At 45.2% G+C, this 26,986-nt stretch overlaps 1 protein-coding gene across 5 annotated transcripts in view; it reads left to right on the forward strand.

Annotated features, from left to right (window-relative positions):
* Positions 1–26,986, forward strand: part of NCAM1 (neural cell adhesion molecule 1) — a 104,155-nt gene that overhangs the window by 33,844 nt on the left and 43,325 nt on the right. For all 5 annotated transcript variants that reach the window (XM_082778028.1, XM_082778029.1, XM_082778030.1 and 2 more), the window contains exons 2-8: positions 19,745–19,819; positions 21,346–21,564; positions 22,302–22,445; positions 23,307–23,444; positions 23,935–24,052; positions 24,265–24,434; positions 24,977–25,119. In XM_082778028.1, coding sequence (XP_082634154.1) covers positions 19,745–19,819; positions 21,346–21,564; positions 22,302–22,445; positions 23,307–23,444; positions 23,935–24,052; positions 24,265–24,434; positions 24,977–25,119 — 1,007 coding nt within the window. The remainder of the gene's footprint in view (positions 1–19,744; positions 19,820–21,345; positions 21,565–22,301; positions 22,446–23,306; positions 23,445–23,934; positions 24,053–24,264; positions 24,435–24,976; positions 25,120–26,986) is intronic.

Here is a 26,986-nt window from a genome sequence, read left to right on the forward strand (position 1 = left end):
CACCCATGTAAAATTTGTATAGAATTTACCATTTATGTATAATTCTTTTTCACTCCTTTGGTCTTTCTAGCCTTGTTTCCTACAGAAGCAATGCACTTTGATGCATATACCTCTTTCCTTCTAGCACTTTTTAACACGCTAAACTATTTTAACCAGTTCTGGTAAAGGCGTAAATATCTTAAGCTTTGGGAAGGGAAAAGCTTTCATTTCTCATTGAGAGAAAGCCTGCAGCTCATTGCTTGTTTCAGGCATCAGAGAATCCATATAGGATTGAAATTGCTTGATCTGCTGACAACCAGGCTTTTTTGTTTTGCTCCTCACAAAACTGCTTGTTTTGTCCTATATTTTCACATTCCTGCGCCAAATTTCAGCGTCAGCTTCAGTTTGGTTTGGTTCTTGTGTTGCAAATGCAAATCTTTGTTTCCAGGCTTTGGCAAAGATCTGCTCTGGCTTTATGGGGATTGCTGAGCCCAAGGTTCAGCCCCTGTGCTTGCTGCTTAGCTTTGAATGCCCACTGCTGTTGTTTCACTGCAGCTTCACTCCTGCTCTGGAAACTTCTGGTTTGGGTGTAGGCTTCTTTCGGGATTGATCCAAGCAGAGCAGAAGCAATTTAGGATTAGTTGACGTGTCTTTCTCTTCTGTCAAGTGACAGTGGGTAAGAAATGCTTATTATTTGACTTCTATGGTCTGTTGTGGGCCCATGGGCTTCATACTTCTTCCAGACCGTACTAGCTGCTTTTGGGGGCTGGGAGGGGTGGGAGGAGGAGGATTTTTGGCATATGTTCTTAGAATTCAATTGTGGAATACAGAAATGCGTTGTGGCTCAAAATAAACCCATCCGTGGCTCCTGACACTGGAGGAACGCTTTCCAGACCCACTATGGTCGGCATCGCAGCAAAGAAGCAGTTGTTAGGAGCAGGAGAGATGTATTCAGGAGATTGCTATTCCTGCAATTTCGGAGTCGCGCAGCTGTGTAGGGAGACTTGATAATATAATAGCCAGGAGCCCCATCTGTTCCTAATAAAACATGCAGGAAAAAAATGCCGAAGTGGCAGGCAGGAGCAGTTGTATCGTGCGCGCTGGGAGGCGAGTCCCAGCAGTTGCCTGCCGCCAGCTTCCCCTCCCTCGCTTTCTGCCTTCTCATCACGAGAGGGGAGCATCGAGGAGGGATGAGAGATGCAGCAGTTTTCCCTCTCCTTTTCTTATTTCTGCTAGGAATGCTCATTGTTATTTATGCCCTGAGTGCTGCTGGCAGAGGAGCTGTAGGATGTACGGTGCATGGCTGCAGTCCGGGGAAACCAAGCGGCAAGGGATCTCTGGAAGCCCACGCAGCACTGAGCACAGGAACCCCCAGCACACGCTGGATCCTGTTTCTGCAGATAAACAGTATGGGTCAGGTCTCTGCTGCTGAACTTTTCGCAATGCCTGGTGATTGTTGTTATTAGAGACAAGCAGATCAGGTGGGAATTCTAATGGAACTCTTTTCACCTCTGCAGCAGTTAAAAATAAAGCAGTATAATTTAAGGACAATGAGATTAATTTAGTAAGGAGGTGTTCAGAACTCATTTGCCTCGCTTTCATGTGAAAGTCACAGACTGGAGGCAGTGGTATACTAGCTATAAATTATTATTATCTGTTAATTCTTCCAGATTGGTAGCAATCTATAATACAACTGTGACAAATTGTAGGCAAACAAGTCACAGGAAGGATGAGAAGGGACGGGTGGCTAGGAAGCCTATGCTTGGTTCATCATTAGAAAGGTTAGAGGAATCCTAAATATAACTTACTTTCTAAATGAGAGCTGGTGACACAGAGGAGAAGGTTTTGTAACGCATGCATCTTGATAGCCCCATGAGCTCCAAAATTCATTAGCTGGATCCCAAATGTCCCAAGCCAATTAGTTTGCAACAGATTCAATATTAACATGAATCCTGCATTCCTGTGTTCTCTTTATTCTTCCATCATTGTTGTAGAATAAAATCGGTTCATGTTGTTAAGTTTATTCCAAATCATGAAGGACAAAAATGTGTGTAGGGGAGCAGGGGTGGCTTTGTTTATTTGTTTGTTTTCCGTGGTGTTTTTGTTCTTGTTTGTTTGTTTTTAACTTCATCACTGTATTCCAGAGGTAAGCGCAGCCATCCAGGACTCGCCGGTTCAACACTTACTCTGAGGAGTAGAGGGAGGAGGGGTATTAATGGATCTCATAGAAGAACAGTTTTCAAACTGAAGTCCACGAATGATCTGCCATCTTCTTGTTGGAATCATAATAAACACTCGAATTCGCAGCAAAGATTGAAAAATAACTTTTGGCACTTCGCACTATATTTGAGGTTTGGCAGAGGCAGCTGAGTGAGCAAGTTTGGGGATGCAAATATCCTCCGGTCTGAATTAATTGGTAAGGCATTCTGATGGAACCAGACATCTCAAACCTGCTGCTTCTGCTGGGAGTAGCTCGATATTACTTCTCCATTATACTGAGTTAGCTTTGATGTCAGGTCTTCCTTCCACATGACGGCATCTTGAGACAGTGGAAAATGGGAACATAAGGTCAGTGTTTGCCTTTCGTGGCTGTTGATCTCCTGTTGTCTCCCTGAGCCAAACCGCTGTCTGAATTACAGTGGAATGTACGCTTGTCCTTGACCGCGGTGATAATGCCTTGATGTCCTGGTAATGGATGGTATGCATTGTGCTTGGGCTCCCAGGAGATGGATACTTTCAAGTCTGTTTTCATCCCGAGCTTTGATTCTGCTTTAAGATGTCGTGCAAGGTTTAGGGTCTGAATTTACTAAGTGTTGTGTGAATATGATAGGAATAACAGGTGATACTTTTGGATAACTTAATCCATCTTGAAGGATAAATTGGCAGGAGTGGAATGGACTGAGAAGTGAAAAGAGAATGAGGAATGGAGTGGTGCAGAAAAAGCCTGGAAGGTGAAGACTTTGCATTTCCTTATTCTGGAGGAGCGTGCAGAAAGGCAATCCAGCCATGTGCCCTTCCTGAAGGGGCAGGTAGTCCAAATGACAGATTGGTGCCAATATTGCTGTTGGGGAACACCACAGCAGGCTCGTACTCATCACACATGAACTTGTGATGCAAGGTTTCATTACAGAAATGAAGTGTACCAGGCAGAACCTACCTTAGCTACTGCAGCAGGTCACCTCAGGAGCAGTAAGTACCAGAAGTGCTCACGAGTCCTTTCAGCAGAAGGAGCCGTGCAGGCTTTGCTCTCGGTGAAGGTTACCGGTGTGGCTGGATGAAGCCCTGAGGGACAGAGCTGAAAGCTGCTGCTGCTGGTTGTGTGGCACTGACGGTGAGGAATGGTACCTGGGAGACTGCCCTGGTGCTCACGGTGTGCTGTGAGCACCGTGCAGCTTCCCACCATGCAGATATTTAAGGAAATGCCTTATTGTTTTTGCTTTTACAGTCTGTGTTGCGTCAACTCTGATCCTAGCTCCAAGGACATGGAAATGCGATGGCAGAATTGTGAATGAGATCCCTTTGTAACGTGGACAGCAAGCTGGTCCATCTGCAGTGGCTGCGTGTCACAAATTGGTGGCTGGCAGAACAGCAGAGCTCACTGGAGGCACAAGAAAATTAGGTTAGAATTCATTGAAATTAGGGCACTTTCTTAATCTGTCAGGCAATATCTGAATGGCCCGATCTGTGAGCAGGTGGCTTCTGTGCAAAATTGAAATGGAGGGAAGGCTGCTATTGTTTGCACGATTTATGGGATGTTCCCCAGGTGTCTGTGTCTGAAGAAATCAGGGATGTGCTGGAGAAGCAGCTGGCGGAGGCACCGCTCGTGCTCGCTCTCTCCCTGCTGGAAAGCAGAAGCAGCCATTTGGGGAACTGACAGTCAGTGTGCTCCTCTCCAATGAAGTGTTTGTGCCTTCTAATAACCAAGGGGATGTGCTGATTTATTGATTCGGTCATTTCCCCTGTTTGACTTAGAAGTACCAAGTACTTGGACTAGTAGGACCCAAACTGCTTTACCTTTATACGTTAGGGCCCAAACTAACCACAATTAATGATGTTTCGACTCGGCTAAACCACTGCTGACAGATTTCACCTTTCCCCCTCAGATCCTTCAAAGCAGGAGATAAGCTCAGTGATTCTTTCTGGCCTTAAAATCTATGGGCTTAAGAGGAAAAAAAATGTGTATTTACAATTTGTCTTGGTGCCATCTGGGACGTTTTTATGGGCAGTGACAAAGGATTATTTTGTGTGCTTGCTTGGCAAGGGATGAGGGGAGGAGGCATAAATACACTTTTTCCTTTCCTGGAAGATCCTTTGCAGGATTTCTTTTCTTGTTAACAGTTACTGGCACTGATGTTTTTGGTTGCTTTTTTTTTGTTTTTTTTTTGCCAAGTCCCTGAAAAGCTATTCTTTATGACTGACGTTAATTACAAATACTTCACGGGAAGCATGAAATACAGAAGTGCGTTGCCATGCTGAATGAGTTGAATCCCAGTCCTAGACTGGGATCGGCGCACGTTTCATGCTCTTGATCCAAATGTAACAAGGACTTTTTTTCAGTATGGTCTGTGGAGCTTGCTCCACCTCCGCTGTGACAGGCCGTGCGTTGCAGTGCTGGTGCCTCGCTGTGAACCAGAAGTCCAGGCACGAGGCATTGGAGTTACCTGAGAGCTGGAGGGGATGCATCAGGTGGACGGGACTGTGGCTGTCAGGGCTGAGAGACGTTCACTGTGGCTGAAGCCCTCTGTTCAAGGAACAGGCCGCCTGCACAGGGGTGGATTGCAATTGATTTTGGGGTACTGCCCAAGCAGCAGGATGAATGGGGCCTTGCTGTGCTGAACGTTGTTTCTGCCCATTTGCTGCTGCTAAAAAAACTGCTGGGGCATAGCTCATCCCGTCACAACCTGGGATTCTCCTGCCCCCTTTTCTCCTCTCTAGCTCCTTTCTTGCCTTGCCCCAAGTTTCCCCAGCCTTGAGCTGTACGAGGCCACCCCTGGCTGTCAGAGCAGCGCACGCAGCAGCTGTCCTGTGCCGTGGGTTATACGCTCCCTCTCGTGGCTTGCTCAGGATGGTGCCGCAGAGCACAGGTACGTGGCAGAATACCAGCCCTTGCACCAACATCTCCTTCGGAGCTCCCAGCATTTCGGTGACAGATACAAACATGGAAGCAATTACTCTGTCCTCACAGCTCCCTCCATAAACTAGGTCCCTTTTCTCTCCGGATCAGTGGAGGTGTCTGTGGAGGAGTGTGGGTTGGATGAAATAGTTTCTGTGTGGGAAGCGGAAGCTGCCTGGACCCAAAGACCTGGCTTTATTGCAGGAGGGCTCAGTTTGCTGCCCGGAGCTGTTAACTGCTGCTGCTGGGGCTTTCAAAGTAGATTGGTAATGGAAATTATTGATCACCCTTGACAACTTTATTGTATCCACTTAGTTTTTATGTAATGCATCATCCTCAGTGCTTTCTGAGAGCTGGCTGATAGCCTTCATCCCTGTAGTGCCTGGCTTTGTGCACGTTACAGCTCTGCTGTTTCTCAGTCTGAAGTGAACGCACGAGGCAGATCGGTAGAGACTGACCTGTGTTCGTCTGTGACTCACGTTGCTGGTGATTATTTGCATAGCTCTGGTTCTGGGTAAGCTTAGGAAATGAAATACTGAAACTCTGTCTATGAAAACAAACATTGGCTTTTGATGATGGAGATAAAAGGCAGGATATTGGATCTGGGAGAGTCAGACCTTTGCGCATCTCACTAGTCCCTGGGGACTTTTATAGTAAAGAGCAATTAATAATGGTAACAATTATTATAAAAGCCTTTTTTAGTGGTACATTATCTTCTGCTACTTGAATCACGGAAGCGCAATGATGCTTAGGTTTATTCCTTCAGCAAGACCTTATGTTGATTACTCTTTCTTTTCAGCGTGCATGATTTTCCTCTGTTTGAAGGCAGCTGCATTCTTCTTGTACTCCCAGAGGACATTTGTCTTATTTCTTCAGAGCTTTCTGTTCTGCTGTTAGATATCAAGTAACATTGGTGTTTTTCTTAGGCTTTTATTTCATGCCCTGGAAAGCAGTGGCGGGGGGGGAAAGCTCTTCAGGGGGCAACCCTCAAGTGGCCCCAAAGGTCTTTGCCCTGACAGATCACTGCATAAGCTTGGACAGAGCACTTCAGCCCAGCTTTTTCCTTCAGCCCTCCCTCCCCTGCTTGCCTTCACTGCAGTTCCTACACTACAGCTGCAGTACAAACATCGTTAAGTAGTAGCAAAACATGGTGGACTGAAATCTAACTGCAGTAGGTGCTGTGTGCAAAGTGCTTTTCTGTGTATGGGCAGACCGGCTCCAGTTTACATTCTAGATGAGTGAGACAAGATAAGAAGACAGCACAGTCCCCATTTTACAGTCAGAGAATTGAAACAGTTCGGAAGTGAGCTGAGTCTGTACAGCGCTGGTGTCTGACTTCAGTGAGGTGTGATGAAGAGTTAATTTGGGGGTGAGTGAGTAGCTCAGAGATGCACATGTGGAGGTAGGAAGGAGTTAGAGGAGAGCTGGGGATGGGGTCAGTGTGCCAGGTAGGAGCACATCCTAGGGCAGCACGATGAGTAGTCAGGTACTGTCCATGCACCGGGGGCACACATCTCTGCTCTGTACTAGTCAGAAAGAGATTTCCTTCCCCTCTTAAATTTCTGGTTATGAAACACAAGGTGAATACTGAATTGATGCCGTTCCCTCCAAAAGTGTTAGCTCTGCCTCCGATGGTATCTGGCCAGTCGCATGCCGGGACAAAAAGTCAGTGAGCAGCTCGTCGGTGTGGTTGCTGGTTGTGCCGGGTTTTAAAGGAAAAGAGAAAGCTGGGACACTTTGCTCTATTAAGACTAATACGAGAGTTAAGCCTGGTAGCAAAGTAATAGTTTATATCGTACAGATTGAAATTAATTCTTCACTTGGGATTCATTTAGTTGACATTTTCTTTCCTGAGCTGGCTAAGCAGACAGGAAATCTGTTCTCTTAAAAAATTCTTCTAGGCAAATGTTAGCGGGTCCAAAGAGTTGTTTCAGCCTGCCCCCCTCAAAACTCCCTATAAAGCACTGTTTTAATGCGTTAGCCATAAACAGTATTTTATTAATGTCAGCATTGAGATTTACAATCTAACAATATGTTTGTTGTGCTCTGTACTCCAGGACTGGTTGTGCTAGTATTCCTTCACGTCTTTGATGATGAAAAGCCTGATTATGACAGAGGGTGGCAGGAAGGACAGCTGAATTATGGAGCTGTTACATTTAGGAAGCATTTTAATTTGCTCTGCTGGATTTGAGGATTCCTTAGACCGTATTGTGTCACAAATGATTGGAAATGTCCAGTTGCCTGAAGTTGTCGTGCATTGTTTTTCCAAGTCCAAACCCTGCTGTGTGGTTGTTGTTTTGAACGAGATACATCTGTGTTCACCAGTGATACTCTTTTGCTAAGTGCTCTTTAAATCATGAGCAAAACAACAGGCCCTGCCCTAAAGAGCTTAGCTGCAGTTCTGGTCTGTATAATCCCTTGTGCCAGTCCCTATTTCCCATTTAAGGAACACATCTCCCTAAAAAGATGAGGTTTTTCTGAAAGTGCAGAGCAGGCACCAAACACCTGTTGGCATCAGGAGTTCTGTGCAGAACGTTGGGCTGCTTGGTGAACCCAAAACGGTTCCGGGTCTGAGATGGTTCATGGAACCTGCAGGAGAAAAGCTTCTTGAACTCAGGACCAACTTCTGTGACCCTTACATTAAGACCTGCTGTTCTGAAAACCTTGGTTACCACTCCAGTATGTTAGTTGTTTGCATTTTATTATATTACCTCTAATTTAAGCTTTTGCCATCAGGCTGATGAGCAGCTGTTACCGAGAGCCAACTGGATGTTCACCAGTTCTCAGAGGGTATTTGAGGAGCATTCTTGCCTTTCCTGCAAGTAAGAAACCGCTTTGAAAAAGCAAATGCTGTGTTTTATAAAAGCTTGAAGCTGGATTCTTGCTGCCTTTATTCAGATGCAGTAATTTAGTCTAGCCACTAAATAAATCTACGAGCCAGTTTCATTAAGAACGCTGCAGGCCCCTCGCATTATTGCAGTAATCAAGACACTTGCAGCCTCGCTTCTCGTGCTGATTTTATTATACTGAGGAGATGAAGTTCAGCCAAGACAGAGCCATTCCTTGGTCAAAATCAATGAAGGAGGGTAAGCAAGTGACATTGCTATGGAAACAAATGCTGCATCCTAGAACAGACTGGGAGCGGTGCAGGGAATACCAACAGCCTGCTTCAGAGAGAACAGGCCGGGAAGTCTGCTGGCGTGCTGTGAGGTTTTGCAGAATGCAGAAGACGTGGCTGCTTCTGGCAGGCAGCGAGCTGCACAGGCCGAGGTGATGGGATGTTACCCTCCTGTGGAGAGAGGTTCTTGGGGGTTCAGGGTGAGCTGGAACAAAAAATGTGAGCGTAGCCAAGTGCTACGCTAGAAGAAATAAGAGGTTGGTGCGTGCAGCCTGGCTGCGCTGATTTTGCTTCTCTAGGATTAAAGATTTGTGCTTCAATTTTGATCAGCAGTTTCAGTACAGTTGCAGTGGTTTTAGGACAGATTAGATATGTCCTGGTTTTGTTCTGCCTTTACGGCTTTAATACAAGGCTGCCTCTCTGTAATCTTGGTGATTAGCTATGGCTTAGGCTGAGTTCTCGTAATTTACAACCTTCACCTGTTATTTTCCATTCCATCAAAAGTGCTGTAGCAGAGCGATCATCTTTATGGGCCATTTTGTGCGCAGAATAAATTACACACGCCGAATGCTCGATGCCTGAGGCCACTGCACTGACTTATGTTGCTCTAACTCTGCGCAGAGACTAACGTACTGGTTACTTGGATCCCCTCAGCTGCAGCTGATGCTATAGAAAGTTTGGGTAGACCTGGGGGAAGGAGACAAGTTTGGTTCTTTTTGGCAGTTTCCTGGGACTGCTCCTTTTTGAGCTTCATAGCTGTAAACAACTTCTAATTTTGAGTTCGTGTAGACTATTCCTCTTCTGAATGTTGTAGTGCTTGAATGAGGACAACCACTCATTTTTTGCCTGTAACTTGAGCGAGATGGTTCTGATAACAGCGTAGTTGAACAAGCAGCACAGCAGCAGAGAGAAGAGGCAGTAAACAAGCTCGTTTCACTCTTGCCTAAAGGCATTTTAAGTTCCTGTGCTTGTTAAGCAAATAGGCCAGTGTATTAGCATATTATTGTCTAATCTTCTGACTTGTGTTTTCATTATATTAATGCTTTAGGTTTTATTCAACGCAAAGATGCCTTGATAATGCTAATAGCCCTAATGGTTTGCTAAAATCCTGGAGATTATATAAATGTGGTAGTCGCAAAAGGTCTCTCAGTTAACACACGCTGCTTTAAATGTTACTGCAGCATACCCACAAATTACAGTGGTATTTCAAGAGACAGTGGTGTGTTTAGCAAGCCATCAGATTTCCAGCAACATTGACTTTTCCACCCCATGGCAGTGCTTTGTCTCTGGGCTGTAGGTGACTGGGCTGGCTTTGCTCATCATCATTGAAGGCTTGTCCAGGTTGTTGAACCTGAGTCTTTGGGCCAGCCATGTCCAGGCTCAGTTGGTTGAAGGAAGGGATTGTCCCACGCTGCCCCCCACTGCTGCAGCCTCACCTCGAGCTCTGGGTGCAGGCTGGGGCTCTGTGGTGTAAGAAGGACGTAAAATAGTAGTTAGCACCCAAAGGGGGGCTGCGAGGATGGTGAAGGGTCTGGAGGGGAAGATGTCAGAGGAACAGCTGAGTGGTCTGCTTCTGAAAAATAGTCCTTCTTTGTCTTCTCCCTTTAATGATCAGATTTTCTTTGTCTTCCCCTGAGCTGCCAAAGGACAGGTTCATAGATAATAAATTCGTGACCTGTGGGTTAGGAGTGGCTGCGCGTGCAGCTGGTCTTCGATGCTGCTGTCAGCAAATCAGCGCTGCTGCATTACGGCCTCGCTGGATTTATGGCCAGGTAGCAATGCTGCCCAAGTGACAGGATTGATTTTTGACGTGGTCTTTTGCGTACCGTTACAGCCACTGCTCTCATTAATTTTGAACGGGAGCAGGGAGCCGGATGAAAAACAGATATTGTCTGTGGCAGAAAGGATGCCCGCCGTGGCAGGTGTATCGATGAGGACTGATTCCTGTTGCCTAGGTATAAGCGCTTTAGGAAAAGTATAGTGCTAGGCAGAAGGTGAGAAACTTGGGAGCAAGCAGGAAAAGACGTTGCCTGTTTTCTTTGCTCTTCCTTTTAACCAAAGTGACCAAAAAGAGATGTTTGTTTTCCTCTCAAGGAATTCCAGCACCAACCTGTGATAGGTCAGGCAAACAGAGGAATTGCTACACAGAGTGGGAGCTGCTGCCTGTCCACAGAAAGAATGAGCCAGACCTAGAATGCAGCTTCCTCGAGTCAATTGGATGACTGCAGTGACAGGAAGGTCATGGTGAAATTAATCATTTCTGTGCAATTAAGACAAGACTTAATTTCAAACTTCACAGCTCAGCTAGTCCAGTGTTAATCGTTGCTAAAAATGTGCTCCAAAACTAGATTGCCATTTAAAAAAGGTGGTAAAAGGGTTTTTTTTAAGACTTGAAAATCGTATCTCATGCTCTAATGCTACTACAGTTGGAGGAAGGTGAACTTGGAGTAGGCTGTAGTGGAAGCGGATGCACATCACAGGGACTGGTTCTTTTTCAGAATGACACTGCCAGCCCAGGGGTTCTTCCAGGGTCGTTCGCTCCTTCTGCATTGGAAGCAAAGCAGTAATTCTGCTCCGGAGAGGACTGCAGCTTCCTGATGAGTAATGAATGTGTACGTGGTGCTCAGCAGAGCTGCTAAGACAAACTAGCTGCAAGAAGATGAGAATCCTGAGCTTTTTTTTTTTTTTTTTTTTTTTTTTTTATGAGAATCCTGTTTTCATTTTCTTCCTTAACATACCCATAATGCAATGGCACTCATCCATCCTGCTTCCGTTCAGCAGAAGATTGTAACTTCCTTACTTTACAATTACTTTTGTCCATTCGATGATTTAATGGATCCATAAAACATCCTGGCTTACTTTGGTAAATGAAAATATTTACTGTGGCAAATAGGGCTATTTAGCAATAAAACGTTTTTATCAGGAACATCAACAGAAGAGGCATAAAACCATCCCTCATAAAGGTACTGATATGTTTGAGAAGCTTTATTTTGCTTTTGCAGGAGAAGGTATTAACGATACCAGTTTTTGTGTATCTTGTATCAGAAATTAAAAGCACTCCTGGGCAATATTTGAAAACATCCCTTTACTTATGAAGGATCGGGTCCCAGCCTGGACAAGGGATGGGCAGAATCTGCATTGTTCCTTTTCTCTGCCCCACGTTGCCTGTATCACCTTAAGTATATCACTTTGTCCAGAATCAAAACAATTTTGACCTAAATTAAGCTTTGAAGCAATCTTCCTGAATTCCCTGGCAGTGTTTTCATGGCTACACGGGCTGCCTGGCTCGCTGGTAGCAGCTGCTTCGGCAACACATCGTCCTTTGGCAGGGTGCAGTTGAACTAATGGGGCTGCTTGCAGGGTGGCAGATGGGCTGGGCTGCTGCGTGAGGCTTTCAGCTCGGGCTTTGTCCCTCCTGGGGTGCATCATGGGCCTGTGCCCAGCCCCACAGGCAGCTAGGTTTTTGCTCGGATGGGTTACACTGTGTTAGGAGGCATATTAAGACGTTTTTGCCTTGGGAAAGCAGACGGGTTTCTTAAAGCAACAAGTGAGTGAGTTTTCTCCCACTGCCAGCAGCCAAAAGGCATTTTGGAAGGGGGATTTTGCTCCTATCAAATCACCGTGGACCTACTTCAGGTGCAGTATTATCCTGCGGAGGCTGGAGGAAAGTCAAGAGAAGATCCTGGTGGCTTTGTTTTCTTCCATTTCTGGGTGTTGCTGTGGCCACGTCCTTCTCTTTGTGTTTTGTCACGGCGCAGTGGTAAGCTGCTGTTCGCTTCCCCTGTGAATCTTTGTTTTGCTATTCCCCAAAGGTATCGACAGTCCCCTCCTCCGATTCGTGTCAGAATTACTGAGCAGTTACCATGGTGACTGGGGAAGAAGGAATTGGATCAGCAGACCAGCTGAGATCAATCCCGGCTGCCCGCCTCCTATTCCTGAGCAGCCAGTGCATTTTTAATAACACGGCACTGTACAGCAGGCACGGCTTTGTCTTGCGAAGCCTTTGTTGTATCTTAAATCTTGAATGCTTTCACCATCATCTGCCAAACTCGCAAGCTTTACAAATTCTGCCCTTACTCACAAAGCTGTATACATTAGGCTGGGTACATACTACTTTATTTTCTAGTCAATTTTGTTTATTTCTAGAATTCTGGATGCGCTTCACAGTTCAATGGAGGAAATGTAGCTAGAAATGAGCCAAATTAAAGGTACAGTCTTTAAGTGAACCTAGGGTTCTGCCACTAAAACTCACTCAAACCTTCCTGCTTCTCATTTGGCAAACACTAACACATTTTCTCTTAGTTTCACTTGCGTGTTGCAGAGAAATGTAATGCAAAGGAAAAGCAACGGGGACGCAACTGGAAGTTGGTGCTGTGAGCTGGTTGGCTTCCAGACTTCAACTTTCAGCCTGCATTTCTTTCCAGCAATTTCCATAAAACCCATTTGTTTCCAGGTGTCAAAGATGGTGTCAGCAGGCAGGGTGAGCTCTTTGAAAAGCCAGAGCCTACACATGGATGCCGAGTCCCTCCCCAGCTGGTTCTGGCTGCCCGTATTTAGAGCTGCCTTAGAGCAACAGAAGCGAGGTGCATAATTCAGACTCCACAAGCCTGCTGACAGAAGGTAGTGCAGTCTGGCCCCAGGCCCCTAAATTCGTTTTGTTCTTCTGTGCTGAGGCCATAAACCAAGGCTCCCTGCAGGTGCTGTTCCAGTCAGGCTTTTGTGAGCACTTCTGTTACAGGGTGGATGCGGAGCTGGATCAGTGAAATCAGAAAGCTGGGAATAATCTTGGGCTGGCTGTTATTTATTGCTCTGCACTTCATTTTCTTTGCCCATAGTTCCTTCTCAAAAGAATAATTTGTTTTGTTTTGTTTTAAGACTGTTTGGAAAACCTAAGAGACAGTAAGGACAGTGTTGTGGGAAATATTTTGGTATTCTTTCTACATGAAGTTATTTTCTTCAAAGCAGTGAGAGCAGTCAACTCACCTGCTTAGCGAAGCCCGCTAGGGACTGGAGGACCTGAAGAAACGTCTGACCTCCTGTGAGAGAGCACCACTGGTGGGTTCCTGCAAATGGCACTGCTGTTTGTGTCACAGCTGCACAGTTCCAGGCTTGTTCTTTGCAGTCCTGCCTGCTGTGTTGGTATAAACAGATGAGTGCAGCTTTCTTTATCTCCTTTTCTCTACCTGCTTGGGGCATTGTGCTTGCTGAGGCCACAGCAGCTCTTTTCTTCTGAACACAAAGTGCTCAGTCAGTTCGCTTACCAGGCTATTATTAGAACCACTGCAGCAAGGCAGATGAGCATCCCGAGCTTTTTGCAAATGGTTCCATCAAACTGGAAGGTGCTGAAAGCTGCTTAGATCCAGTCGATCCCAACAACTCTTCATATGGCAGAATAAAAGCAGGATGTAGACGAGGAGCTGCTGGTGTACCAGGGCTCCTGTAAACATGCTGAACAGAAGAGGAGCTGGAGTGTGGTAGCCCAGGAGTTGGAATAATCTGAATTTGTTCCTGAATATATTACCTGTATGCTTAGGGGAACAACCCTGCCTTGTTTTTCTCTTTTTTTTTTTTTTAAGACTGTAGGCTGTCGCAGACAGGGTAGTGAGGTACCAACCTCACAAGGATTCTCCGAAGGCTACTTAGTTTTTTCTTCACTGATATGTTTGCCATTTTGGTATTAGTCGAAGCTTGTTCATACTGTGAATTCATAGCATGCTAACTGCTGTCTGTAGAGAGCCTGCACTTGCAGAGGGTCGCTTCAGTAATACTCAGTGACAGGAACAGCACAGAAGAGCTTGAGGAAGCGACACACATGCATAGGTCATAAATCTGTTGGCGGGAGCTAGAAAATGTGAGCTGAGCTGGCTGTAGGCACAAGTAGAGTTTTATTGTTCAAGATTTATTTTTATTTATGTATTTATTTATTTTTCAGCTTGCACAGTATTTTTCTCAGTGGTTGAGAGACTGAAAATCCGACCTTATTTAGGGTGAGCTTTTGGATGAGTGGGAGTGTGTCTCTGCACCATCACTGAGACTTGGAGCGTTAATAAGAGACGTTTCAGATGAGGTTAAAAAGAAGCGTGGGTCAGTAAAAGTTTCAGTTTGTAATATTATTATACTGAGAGAAAGTTAAGAGTTCATACGGAGAGGGACGCTGATCCCTTCCCTCATTTTTTCCACCACCCTGAAGGTGATTTATGTGGCAGCTGTTGATGTAGGGTAATTAGAGGAAAGGCAGAAAATCCATGGAGAATCTGCCAGCATTTGTTCCAAAGATTAGTTGTCTACAGTACCCGTAGAAGAATGAACATCCAGTTGGTTCTTCCCAAACGGATTGACAAATTCTTGTGTAGCAAAGGCAACAGGTGGGTAAAGCAGCGTGGCAACATCTTCTTTGGTCTTCAACCCGGAGCCGTGCCTAGAGGACACGCAAACAAATGGGCAGAGAAGGGAGAAAAGGTCTGCTCATGCTGGCTTAGCCAGGTCCCAGGTTAGCACTGGTGCCTCCTGCCTCTGGAAGCGGAGGGCCTTGCATCCATCCCAGGAGTTACTCAGGGTCCTGGGACACTCATGGGGTCTCTGAGGGCAGTGTGTGCATTAAGGTATGCGTTAAGGTGTGCTTCTGGCCTGGGGCTGGGACCACAGATCTCTGCACTCCTCTACTCTGCTGCTCTGAGTCCTTGTGGGTTGAGCCATGCAGAACCACGACCCAGCAATTAGCAGGCTCACCTCTGCTCCACCTGGCACGTTATTTGCTTCACAGGTACAGCCTGCTGTGCGAGCCTTAGTCTTAGCCCAGCGGGAGGATGTCCTCCCTGCCTCTTACCGAAATCACATCTTAATTTGAGCTCATTTCTTTTGTTGAAATGCAAAGCTAATTATATTTAACTCCAGACGAACACGAAGCTGCATTAACGGAGTTTTTTGAATCAAAGCGGAGTTATTCAGCGTTTCTGGGGGGCTAGGGAACTTTGTAACCAGATAAAAGATGTGGGGGAGGGCAGACCTATAAAAAGTGTTATTGTGTGATTATGAAGAGGCCTTTTAATGCAGTTTTTATGTGTTGCTAAAAAGGCCTTTATTGCTTGAAGTTGGAAGCAGAATACAAATGGGCTTACAGTGTCAATTAAATGAAGAGTGGAGAAAAAAATAGTCTCTGTTTCTCTTAACTGCAAAGTAAAAATAATAATTAGTGATTACAATCCATGTCAGTGCTGGATTCGTGAGCCTGATCATGTACTAAGCAGTAAAGTAGCAGGTAGGGAACAATTGTTTGTGTCATTTAAGACATGGTTCGTTGTTATGATGAACCCGTTCATCCAGGTTATGATGTCAGCAAATTGTTTCGGCCTGCCTTTATCAGTAGAACAATTAGGTTTGAATTCTCCCTGGAGTAAAATGAAGAGTATGGATGAGCTTGACATGAATAATTCAGGGGAACGTTGCTTCTCAGATAATACCTCATTTCCAGATCTGGTTTTCAGTTTCCTTGACTGAAAGCTTCTGGACACGCAGCCGTCCCCTTCCTTAATCACTTCCTTAATCAACAAAGTTGGTTTTGCAAAACTGCTTCAACAAAAAAGCATGCTCCACCCAGTGCAAGCAAGGAGGCCAGATGTATGCTTCACCATTCAAAAAAAGTGATAAAAACCCAAAATATCTTACTGTATTTGAAATCAAGGGGTCTGATTAGTTTGGCTGGGATGTAACAAACCCCATTCTGGCTGTCACTGATTTTACTAGGTATCCACAATCCTACTGAAAACCTAAGCTTTACATTACTGGCTTCAGCCGGGGCTCCAAGGCAGGGGTGCAGGACGAGGTGGTGAGGCCAGCACCAGAGCCCGCCGCAACAGAAAGCTCTTCCCTTGAGAGGTGTCCCAATGTCATAGCTGTTCCTTGGCAGCACAGATGGATTTATGGTGCTTGTCTCTGCCTCGTCCTTGCTGTTCCCATCACCAAAGCTGCAAGCTGGCACTTCATTTGAGTCATGTGGGGAGGTTCTCAGAATGTCCTTGTGCCGACAGGGCCGTGTGTGTGTGCACGCGGAACCTGCTTCTGTTCAGTGCTGACATCTTACAAGAACGGGTGCTGACGTTTGGGAAACCGAAACCCATTGACAGCGATGAAGGTCTTTTCAGAAGTGTCTGTGGTGTGTTTTGTTTAGTCAGTGCAGGAATACCGACATTGCTGTGTGTTACTGCAGAGCATAGCTACCTTTGCCAAGCACAGTAGCCACAACATCTCTTTTGAGTTGTGTTCTCTGAGAGTTTAAAGCTCCAGTTCTGCAAGAAGTTAAATCGCTTATTCCAGTGCGACAGGTGGGAAAGCACTTGAACACCTCAACTCCTCGAAGCTGGGACTGCACTAGTCAGAAGGTAAAGAGACCTGGATTCCTAGTGCCAGCAATGCTCGTCTATCAGATTTCTTTAGCATGTTAGTTGCTTACAGAAATGATTCTGCAGCAGAAGCTGGGTAGGTATTTGGCAAATAGGAGTAGGAGCTTTGCTAACACCAATGCATTAGTGGTTTCCTTAAAGCTCGTGCAAAAGAGCAGCAGACAGTGGGCCAAGAGCTGTATTAGGAACTACAATGTTGTAAGTAATGTTGGCATTTGTTAGTTTTGTCTTTTGAAGTTCCAGGGAACTCGAGCCCTGGTGTCTAGTTCTGTATCTGCAGACGAGAGAAAAGACCAGAATAACAGACGGGTTTAGTTCCCTTACTGTGCTGCAGGGTGTCACTGAAACACAGGGGCAGTCTGGATGTCTGGCACAAAAATACACCTGGGCAATGAGGTACGTGGTAGTGGCCACTGATCCAGGTGTCTGGCTTGGTAATGAAACAGGGAAGGGCAGGAAGCTGATGGGTTTCCTTTGGTCGCGTTTTGCAGCAGTTTAGAGCAGCTGGTGGTGGCTGAGAAGAGAAAGGTAGGTAGGAAATTGCAGGCTCTGGATGTTATGGGGTTATTTGTAAGGCTGAAGTGTGCCAGAACAAGGACAAGTAGCACAGAACCAGGCCGGACGAGTGCTACAGCTCTTCTGCACCATGTCTCCAGCCAGCTTACTACTACAGCACTGTCTGCCACTGATTTTGTAGTCACATTGTCACTGTTTAATGGCAACATTCAACAAGACACTGACAATTTGAGAAGATAAATCAGTGCTTCTGACAGCGGCAGTTTGTTGAATGACACTGGTGTTACTCAGTTTTTCTGGGGTAAGGTAAATCAAGTGTAAAGGGCATGGATTCAAGTGTGTCAGCACTTCCTTACAATAAGCATTTGAGGGGGGGCCTTTTCTGCGTGTTTTTTTTTTCTTGTTCTTTTTTTCTTTTTACACAGCTTGTCCTTTGAGGGAAGTCAGTGTATGCTAGAGGAGAGATGAAAGCAGGGAGAGCATCTTAGAATAGAAGCACCCGGGTTGTCCCAGCAGTGTGACCCAGAACCACGGCCACGTGAGCTAACTGCCACTGGGATAGGAGCCTGCAGAGCGTCATCTGTCACACAGCCACCTTCTAAACCCATCCCTTCTCCTACTGTGCGGCAGAGCCCTGAGTTCAGACACCTTATCAGAAAATCTTATTACTTGTGTCCTTTTTTTAATGGTAGCAGACAGAGGTCCTTAATTCTGCATAAGGCTGTATACGTGCTGTCTAAAGCCCACAGTTTGTGGGCCAAATTATTTCCCAAGTCCTATAAGGAATGTTACTACTGGTTCATAATCTGAAAACACTGGGAAGAGGTCCCAACGGGGGTTTGTATTTATTAAAACGTGTCTGTCTTCTGCTCATGCCTCTGGCTGCTACAGTGTTTGAACTGCAAACTTTTGTAATGTCATTCTGGGTGTCTGCATCGCTGCGCACTGCTGCAGCTGCTGTCCCAAGCCATTTGTTGAGTTTGTAATGATGCCTTTGCTCAAATCTAGTAGTAGTGCCATAGTAGTGCAGAAGGTCAAGCCCAAATCTATAATAGTGCAGCAGAGTAAGTCTTTCTAGATGGTCTTTTTAGCAGTGCAAAGCAGAAATCTGCTCTGGAGGAATTCAGCTGTCTGGATGTGATGCTAAGATCTTTGCGGTACCTTTGCAGTTATTCCACATGGCAGAGATCTTCCTAGGAAGAGCACCTGAGAACGTGATTCCAGATGTAATATTCAGATGTCAAAAGGATTTATAGAACAACAAGAACAAAAAAATAAGCCTACAGAAGGAGGCTATTTAGTTCTTGTTGCAGTGAATCTAATAAACCTTTAGCCTTTTATTATATTTGGTTCTTTGTATTTGCAGTTCTGTCTGGGAGTGAATTATATTGAAGTAGTATAGTTGAGAGGAATTAGATTACCCAGAAATAAAACAGGCTGAATGCAAGAGCTAAAAGGGCAATGTGTACTTCATTGAAAACAGGAAAGAGAGAGAGTACCCACAGACAAGACATGTGAATTAAATAAAGATGTCCAAAGGGAGACCTAAAAGGTCTAGGAATAATTTTGATTTCTTTCAGCAACAGTATCCTCAAATATTTTGTCTGGATTGTTATCTAACTTAGATTATTTTAAATGATTCTTTTGAGATTGGTCTGCGTTGAGCTGCAGGGATCTCAGGAGGTGCATCATCTTTCACCGACTCCAGGCTCCCTCGGTTCCAGACAGGCGTGTAATGGATACTTCACCCACAGGGGTCAACAGAACACCTCCTGTGTCTCTGCTGTGAAAACACCTTCCATCTCTTATTTAAAACAAATAAACAAAAGCCCGCTTCTAACATAAAAGCCAAAGGATCGATGATATTCTGTGAGAAGACAGCAGAATACACCCAAGTATACTGCTGGTGCTTTTCAGTGCTAGGGACCTGGGTGAAATTTGCCTGGATGAACTTGGAAGCAAGTCTCAGTCACTACCATGAAGGCAGAAATCACAAACTACCAGCAGTCCTCATCAATATGGCCTGGAGAAGGTTGCCTTCCTCTCCCAGGTATGCTCTGGCTGCTGTGGGCATCCTGGATTCACTGGCTGCGTGGGCTTAGACTGGAAGATACTGCCAAGGAACCACGGGCTCCCATCTGTGGTGGTTGGTGACTGGGACTGGCACGAGTATCTTACAGAGCAGGAAGCCATCTCCAAAGTGAAGATAACCTGTATGCAGTGCTGCCTGAATAGGTCGTGGAGCTAGTTCCAGCTACCACTCAGAGGTGCCCCAAAAAGCCACTTGATGTTCTGGTGTGCACCCCATTCCCACAGCCTGGTTTTACAGCGTGGTGCTGATTTGAAGGTCAATCACTCTGTGTTATTCTGTGCAGTTTTATGATGGACTGGAAGTGACTGAATGTTAGCAAGTTCTCTTGGATTCTCGGGGACCCCTGGCGCTGTAAGCTCAGACAAATACTGATAAAGAGCAATGATGATGAAGCCAAGCACCATCCACCCTATGCTCCTTCATTGGATATGTAGAGCTGGCACAAGGGTCAGAAGTCTGGCCAAGCTTTTCTGCTGTAGACAACTCAGATTGTCTAACCCTATCCTGCATGCTCCTTTCTTTTCCAGCATCACTACAAGTGGATATTGTTCCAAGCCAGGGGGAGATCAGCGTTGGAGAATCCAAATTCTTCTTATGTCAAGGTGAGTGATGGCTTATGGTGTCGGGTGTCTGCATCTGGGTTTGCTGGGAAGGTTGATCAAGGTATTAAGTCAGGTAAAGCTCTGTTGTTGGGTCTAGCTGCAAGATTGTTTGCTCTTGCTTTCTTATATGCCCTTATATTTTTATGAGACTGAGTAGCAGAGGCAAGACATGCTGTTTACCAGGAACAATAAATGCACTCTCCCTTGAGAGCTGGCAACAGAAAGCAGCTCCAGCAAACAGCTTTAAAAATGGAAAAACAAAAGAAGCAGCAACTGAAATGTTGTCTCTAAGCTTGAGCAATAGCCACAATGATGGCATCTTGCATCTTTCCGCAGCCATTTGATCTTTTGAAATTAGAATTAAGCTTGGTTTTGTTGGGTACCTCTTCTTCCCAAATTTTTATTCTAACGAATTGCTAAGAGCACTAGTAGGAGTGCTGGGTCACTTCAGAATCGTCACCTCTGCAACTAAGGATTTTAATGCTGCTGAAAATCTGTAGTTTTGTTTTTCATCTTCTTTCTGACAAAACCCAGTTTTTGTTTAGCTTCCTGACTGCCCCGGGCTGTTCTCCTGCACCGTGAGATGCAGTGCTGACATGTTCCATGTCTCCCAGAGTGGGTTCTACAATTTTATGGTGTTACCTGAATTAGTATCTACGTGTCCTCTTCAAAGCAGCTAGTCTGGTTTCTAGTGGGAGGAATTGGTACACTGGCACACCAATCGTCACATCATGGAGCTTGGCATAGATCAGATGGGTGATGTTGTGAGCTCCGGGTGCAGAATGCTGTCAGAAGCCCACACCTCCTTAGGAGCATACCAGCTGGGACAAGTAACAACGTTGTCTGATCCAGGGATGCTCTAATTTGTTAATGTTGCAGTTTTGAAACTGGGAGTGTTCTCTAAGTGCTGTTTTGATGACACTTGCATGCAGAAAACGTGGGGATCAGTTAAAGCCTCCCCAATAGTAGGAGCTTGTCCCAAAGAACAAAGCAGCACAAGAATGCAGAGGTGGGAGCTGCAGGAGAGACGCAGCCTGGAACCCGTTAGTAGCAATATTTATTTGCATTCAATGCGGCAGGAGGTTTAAGCTGATCAATGCCAGAGCTGTGGCTACAGCAGTGTCACCATTTTGGTACACAAAGTAGCCCAGCCAGCAAATACAAGCATTTATTGATAACATGGTGGAGCTGAAGCAGGAAGTTGTATTTATTTTTCCCCTCAAACTGCATATGTGGTGGAGGGGCCAGGACAGGGGACCCCAGGATGCATGGAAGGCCATTCTGAGCTGAAATGAAATTGTTCCCCTTTAATTTTATGAAAAACAAGCAAACAACTAATACCGTTTTTGCAGGACAGCAGCTGACCATTCACAGCGGTGTAAGATAATTTTCTTTGCTTGCTTCTCAGGTACGATAAGCCCTTCCCTTGGTTCAGTCTTCCACATAGTGCTCCTGGTTGTCTTTAATGCCCTGTATATTTGCTGGGAACTCATTCCAATTTGCTTTTTTTTTGTTATTGTCCCTAGTGGCAGGGGAAGCCAAATACAAAGACATTTCCTGGTTTTCTCCTAATGGTGAGAAGCTGACGCCCAACCAACAGCGCATCTCGGTGGTGCGAAATGACGACTTCTCCTCCACCCTCACCATCTACAATGCCAACATTGATGATGCTGGCATCTATAAATGTGTTGTCAGCAGCGTGGAGGAGGGAGACTCCGAGGCCACAGTCAATGTCAAAATTTTCCGTAAGAGAGCAATTCTGAGGCTATTTTCTGGTCTGTTTTGCACGTGTGAGGTGTGATTGGGGAGGGGGAAACACCTTACCTTCCTAAAAAAGGCTATTGCTAAAGGGGAGAAAGGAGAGTGTTAAGAAGATTCTTCTCCTTGGTTTTGAGGGGAAAATGGATATGGAGACCTTTGCTTGTCAAGTGTTTAACAGCTTGTCTGCTGCTTAAATTACTCCGAAAGACAAGAGAGCAGAAGGAAAAGATTCTGGTGCAGCATAAATGTCCAGGAGGAACAAGCAGACAGAGCAGCTTCTGTGGATGACAAACATGCTGTGAGATAAGACTAATGTTAGTAAAGTGCTTCACACGTTTAGAAGGCTTATAATTAGCTATTGGCATGTTGTCCAACAGAGCCAAGATAGCAGCTCCTCCACTTCCTGCTGGGGAGCTGGGCAGCGGCTTCTAAGCTGACGTTTTCTTTTCACCTTGTGGGCAAATCTGTGAGCTAAGCAGAGCGTTGATTTGGCCCTCTGATAAGCATGGGATGCAGGGCTGGAAAACGGAGTTCCTGGGTCGCAGTGCAGTGTATTGGGTCAGGTTATCCTGCGTATCCTTCCCTCTGGGGCAAGTAGATTTCTAGAAAATATGCCCTTCTGGTTTTCTTTTTCCTTTTTTTCCCCCCAAGCTTGAGCTGAAACCACAGCTTGAGGTGTGTTGAAAAAGCTGCAGTGACTTTCTCCTTCCATTGCTTTCAGAAAAGCTGATGTTCAAGAACGCTCCCACTCCTCAGGAATTCAAGGAAGGGGATGATGCTGTGATTGTGTGTGATGTGGTCAGCTCGCTGCCTCCTACCATCATTTGGAAACACAAAGGAAGGGATGTTATCCTAAAAAAAGATGGTAAGGCGCAAGGTGTATTGGTGCTTGTCTGTTTAGGGGTCAAATCTCCATGTCCCATCAGGGCTCAAGATGATTTCTGGAAAACAAAATGGTTGCAGTCACAAGGGAGAAAGAATTCATTTGCATGTAACACTAGGTTTTAGGATGTGAATATGGCTTTTCAAGGTGCTGTGATTTGGCAGAGGCAGGACTGTAATGTTCCCACAGAGATCGACGGTCATCAGGCTTTGACACTGGCTTAGGCTAGGGAATGCTGGAAGCATTTTTCAGATTAACAGAAAATGTCATCAGACAGAAAAGCTGCGTGTTGTGACGCTTTATAGTAGTAGTCCTGAGGAAAAATGGCTAAATGCTCCTGGTGAGAGCTTTTCCTTTTAGTTCAAGGTGCTACAGACTGTCTTGCCCAGAGTGGCATCTCACTGGCAGGGAGGATTCCAGAGCCCAACCTCCAGCCGAGCATTAGTGCCTCGACTGTTTCTGACATCTTGTTGCAGGCACAAGGGAACTGTAGTAAGACTTGAATTCGGCCATCCTTGGGCAAGAGGGTCAAGTTTGAAATTTGTTTCCTCTCTGATACTACTGAAATGTAAATGTGTTTGTGTATTTATCTTCTCATAGCTGCGTGCATGCTAGAATATAAAGCACCAGAGCGATTTGTCTGCTATCCCTGTCTGGTTTTCTTTTTTGACAATGTCAGATCTGATTACTGCAGTATCTCCATTTTAATGTGATGTGAAGGGAAGTTTCATTACATTAAGCCTCATCTCCAACTCAGAAAGGGCAAGGAGAGGTGAAGAACCTGTTAACTGCGCTGAGCTTTCCTGAGGATCCTTGGATGAACTTTGCTTTTTTCTCTTCTAGTTCGATTTATAGTCCTGTCCAACAACTACCTGCAGATCCGGGGAATTAAGAAAACAGATGAAGGGACGTACCGCTGTGAGGGCCGGATATTGGCTCGTGGGGAGATCAACTTCAAAGATATTCAGGTCATTGTAAATGGTGAGTAGCGCAGAGTTAGGACTAGTAAGTGGTAAAGGCCTCTAGTACCTGCACTCCAAGCTGCTGATGGAAATGTTACCTTAGGTTCACACTCAGGAGTTACCAACAGCTTACTAATCTTTCTCTGCTGTGTCAAGTAAAAACATCCATGAGTGTTTACCAGCTGCTTATAGGATATCGTCATATTAAGAGAAAGCTTAAGCTTAATGACTGAGTGAGGTATTGATCTGTTTGAGACTCACAAGTGTTTTTGTCCATGGTACCAAGTTTCCGTGCATCTCTCCATCCCTGCTTTTCCTTCCCTAAGCTGATTGGAGAGCTCACGCATCAAACCTGCTGGTAGAAACATGCAAGTGACAGTTCAAGGGTTTATGTCACTCGTGGCATCTGTCTGTATTGTAGAAATTTACAGTGAGCCTTCCAGGGCTTTTTCTTGCTCACATCTTCTGCCTCCCCTTGCTAACTTCAGCGTGATTTCCTTCTCTTCCAGTACCTCCTTCTGTGCGTGCCAGGCAGAGCACTATGAACGCCACTGCCAACCTCAGCCAGTCTGTCACCTTAGCGTGTGATGCTGACGGCTTTCCTGAGCCAACCATGACGTGGACAAAGTAAGATACTGAATACAGTTTGCTGATTCTGTGTGATTGTGGATGTTTTCACTAAGGTGGTGTTTATAAACTCAGTGGTGTATATAGCTCTTCTGTGTAGACTATGATGTGTGTTTCAGTGTAATAATACAGTTCTCATTAACATAAAACCTCAAACAAATAGCTTTTGACTGCTTCTCCCCAACACAGCCAGTGTGCTTTGTGCTCTGCAGGGATGGAGAGCCAATAGAGCCAGAGGATGACGAAGAGAAATACAGTTTTAACTATGATGGGTCCGAGCTAATCATCAAGAAGGTGGATAAGAGTGATGAAGCAGAGTACATCTGCATCGCTGAGAACAAGGCTGGCGAGCAGGATGCCACCATTCATCTCAAAGTCTTTGGTAAGCATGGTCTTATCCTCCCTTACCAAGCCCATTGCCTATTGGTAGCTTACTAGTAGAAGCTGGAAGTAGCCTCCTTGTCCCAAATACTGCCTGATGTGGCTTATCCAACACTGCTTCTTTCCCCTAGCATTGCTGTGCACCTCTGTTCCATCATGATAGGCAAAACAATTTCTGAGCTTGTGTCTGAAACATATGCCCACTCCATTCTGCTTCTTCATAGATAAAAATAAATAAAGTCCTGTGCATGGGGATGGTGTGAGGTTCATAGGCTTCTTGAAATATCTTCCAGGCCCAGAAGGCTGAATCCAAATCCAAAAAAGCTGTAAGCTGAGATAGAAAAGGTCTTCTAGTTTTGCAAGAAGACATTGCCATCCTGGGCCTCACTCACACATCACTCTTTGTCCTTCTCCATATGGCAGTAAACTTTTGCCAGTTTAAAAGCGTTTTTCCCCCATGTTACTTGTTTCAGACATTGCTGTTTACAGTCAAGCTTTGTTCTAAGCAGCCACTGAATGAGTGTTGTTTTTCCTTCTTTTCAGCAAAACCCAAAATCACATATGTGGAGAATAAAACAGCTATGGAGCTGGAGGATCAGATCACGCTGACCTGTGAGGCATCTGGGGACCCAATCCCTTCCATCACTTGGAGAACCTCAACCCGGAATATCAGCAATGAAGAGAAGGTATCACCACTCCCCAAAACATGGTCTCACTGGCAGGGATCAGTGCTGCTCTTACCTTCCTGCCTTTGCTGATATACACTGCATGATGGTAACAGCCAGATGCACGTGGAAATCATGGTGATTCCCTGCCTCCATAGAGAGAACACTTGTAGTCCTGTACAGACTGTCTACTGAAGGGCCAGCTCCACAGCAGAAGTAATGCAATAGGTGTCCTTTTGTGCAAAGAGCTGTCTCAGCTGACAACATGCTTTTTAATTCTTGCTTGTATTGGTCCAAGCTGAAATCATTTACAAAGCACTAGGCCCTGGCCCCTTTTCAGAGGAGTTTGCCAAGGGACGTGCAGTCGCAGGAGACTTGTGAATGGGGTTTCTGTCTTCTGTTTCCAAGCTGAGAGGTGGGAATGAGTACCCTGATTCCAGCGTTGCCCATGCTGTCATCATGATAATGATATCATCTGGGAGTATGGCAGTTGAAGAGGCGTGGGGTATTCTCTCCAAGATGCAGTGGACCAAAATGAACCTGTTAATTCATTCTTGCCCTTCTGTATGCTAACTCTGCATGTACTAGAAGCACAAAAACCTCACTGCCTTTGTGTTCACCTGTTCTGTGGATCACATCACTTTGTTCTTACAAGGCAAAAATAATTAGCAGTTTTTTTATTTTGAAAAAGGTGCTGGGTTTTTTACTGGACAGAATTCCCCTTTACCAGACAAGATGAGGATGGGCTTTATTACTCTGAATATTGCGTAATGGTTGTGTAGTACGTTGACTAGGAGGCATAGTTTAGAGCTGAAGAAAACTTAGACCAAAGTTGGAATAAGGAATTACTGTTCATTAATAATCTTCTAGTGAAAGGATCCTTCAAGGCAGAGCTACCTTGTGAATATGAGGGGTTCTGACTCACTCATGAAGGTAGCATCTGAAAGACATGTCAGGTCTTAGAGGTAACCACTGTCAGCCATCCACGTAGCTACCATTCTGCACTACAGCCTCCTAAATGAGCTTTTTATATTCCCTCCATGGTGTCAGCTCTTCACCATGTCAGTAATGTGTAACTTTTTTTATCAGGGTTGCCAAAGATTTTTAGCTTTAATTTCCCCTCACCAGATAAATCTTCATGTCTTCTGGATTCAAAGGTTTGTGTCAATCTCTGCAAAGTTTAGGGAGAAATTCCCATTGCCTTTGAAAGCTGTGTGCTTGGGCTTTGACTACAGTATGATTGGCGGACCTGTTTTTCTATGGTAAGGATATTCATGGTCTAGTCTCAGTCTAGGAGTGTGATGGGAGGAGTTAAATGCTCCAGCACTTCTAGCATTAGAATTTGGAATCCAGCCAGGGAACAGAGCTTTGACAGAGAAGAATATTAGAACCGAAATAAGACTAAATCAAGCAGAAGTCTGTAGGAGAGCCTGTTTACAGAGAGTCCTGTCTGTCCAGCCCAATTAAACTAATGAGATCTCAGTGGCAAAACTGCTAAGCATTTTTGAGACTCTCACATGTCCTCTTTAATGCAGTGATGGATATTAAGGAATGATGTTACATATTCTGGTAGTTTCTTAGTAGAGGAGGAGAAAATCAGAGGTTTGAGGTACCATCATGTTCATTGTGTACTGGTTCAAACCTTTGCAACAAAGGTGTGCTATCATATGCCATTCACTTTGGAGGCAGGATTTTCTTCTCTCTCTCTTTGCTTTTTCTCATTCTCAATCTCGTGTTGCAAGTTCAGGTGAATGGTACAGACCTCCAGAAAATCCCCAGGTCAGAATAGCTCTGATGACATGCTATGATGTGTACCTTCAGTTTACCATCCACTTACTGTCTCTGGGACAGCACAGGTAAATGGATGGTGTGGGAGAGACAGAACAGT

The sequence above is a fragment of the Aythya marila genome, assembly GCF_965140915.1.
Source record: "Aythya marila genome assembly, chromosome: 23".
Classification (NCBI taxonomy): domain Eukaryota; kingdom Metazoa; phylum Chordata; class Aves; order Anseriformes; family Anatidae; genus Aythya; species Aythya marila.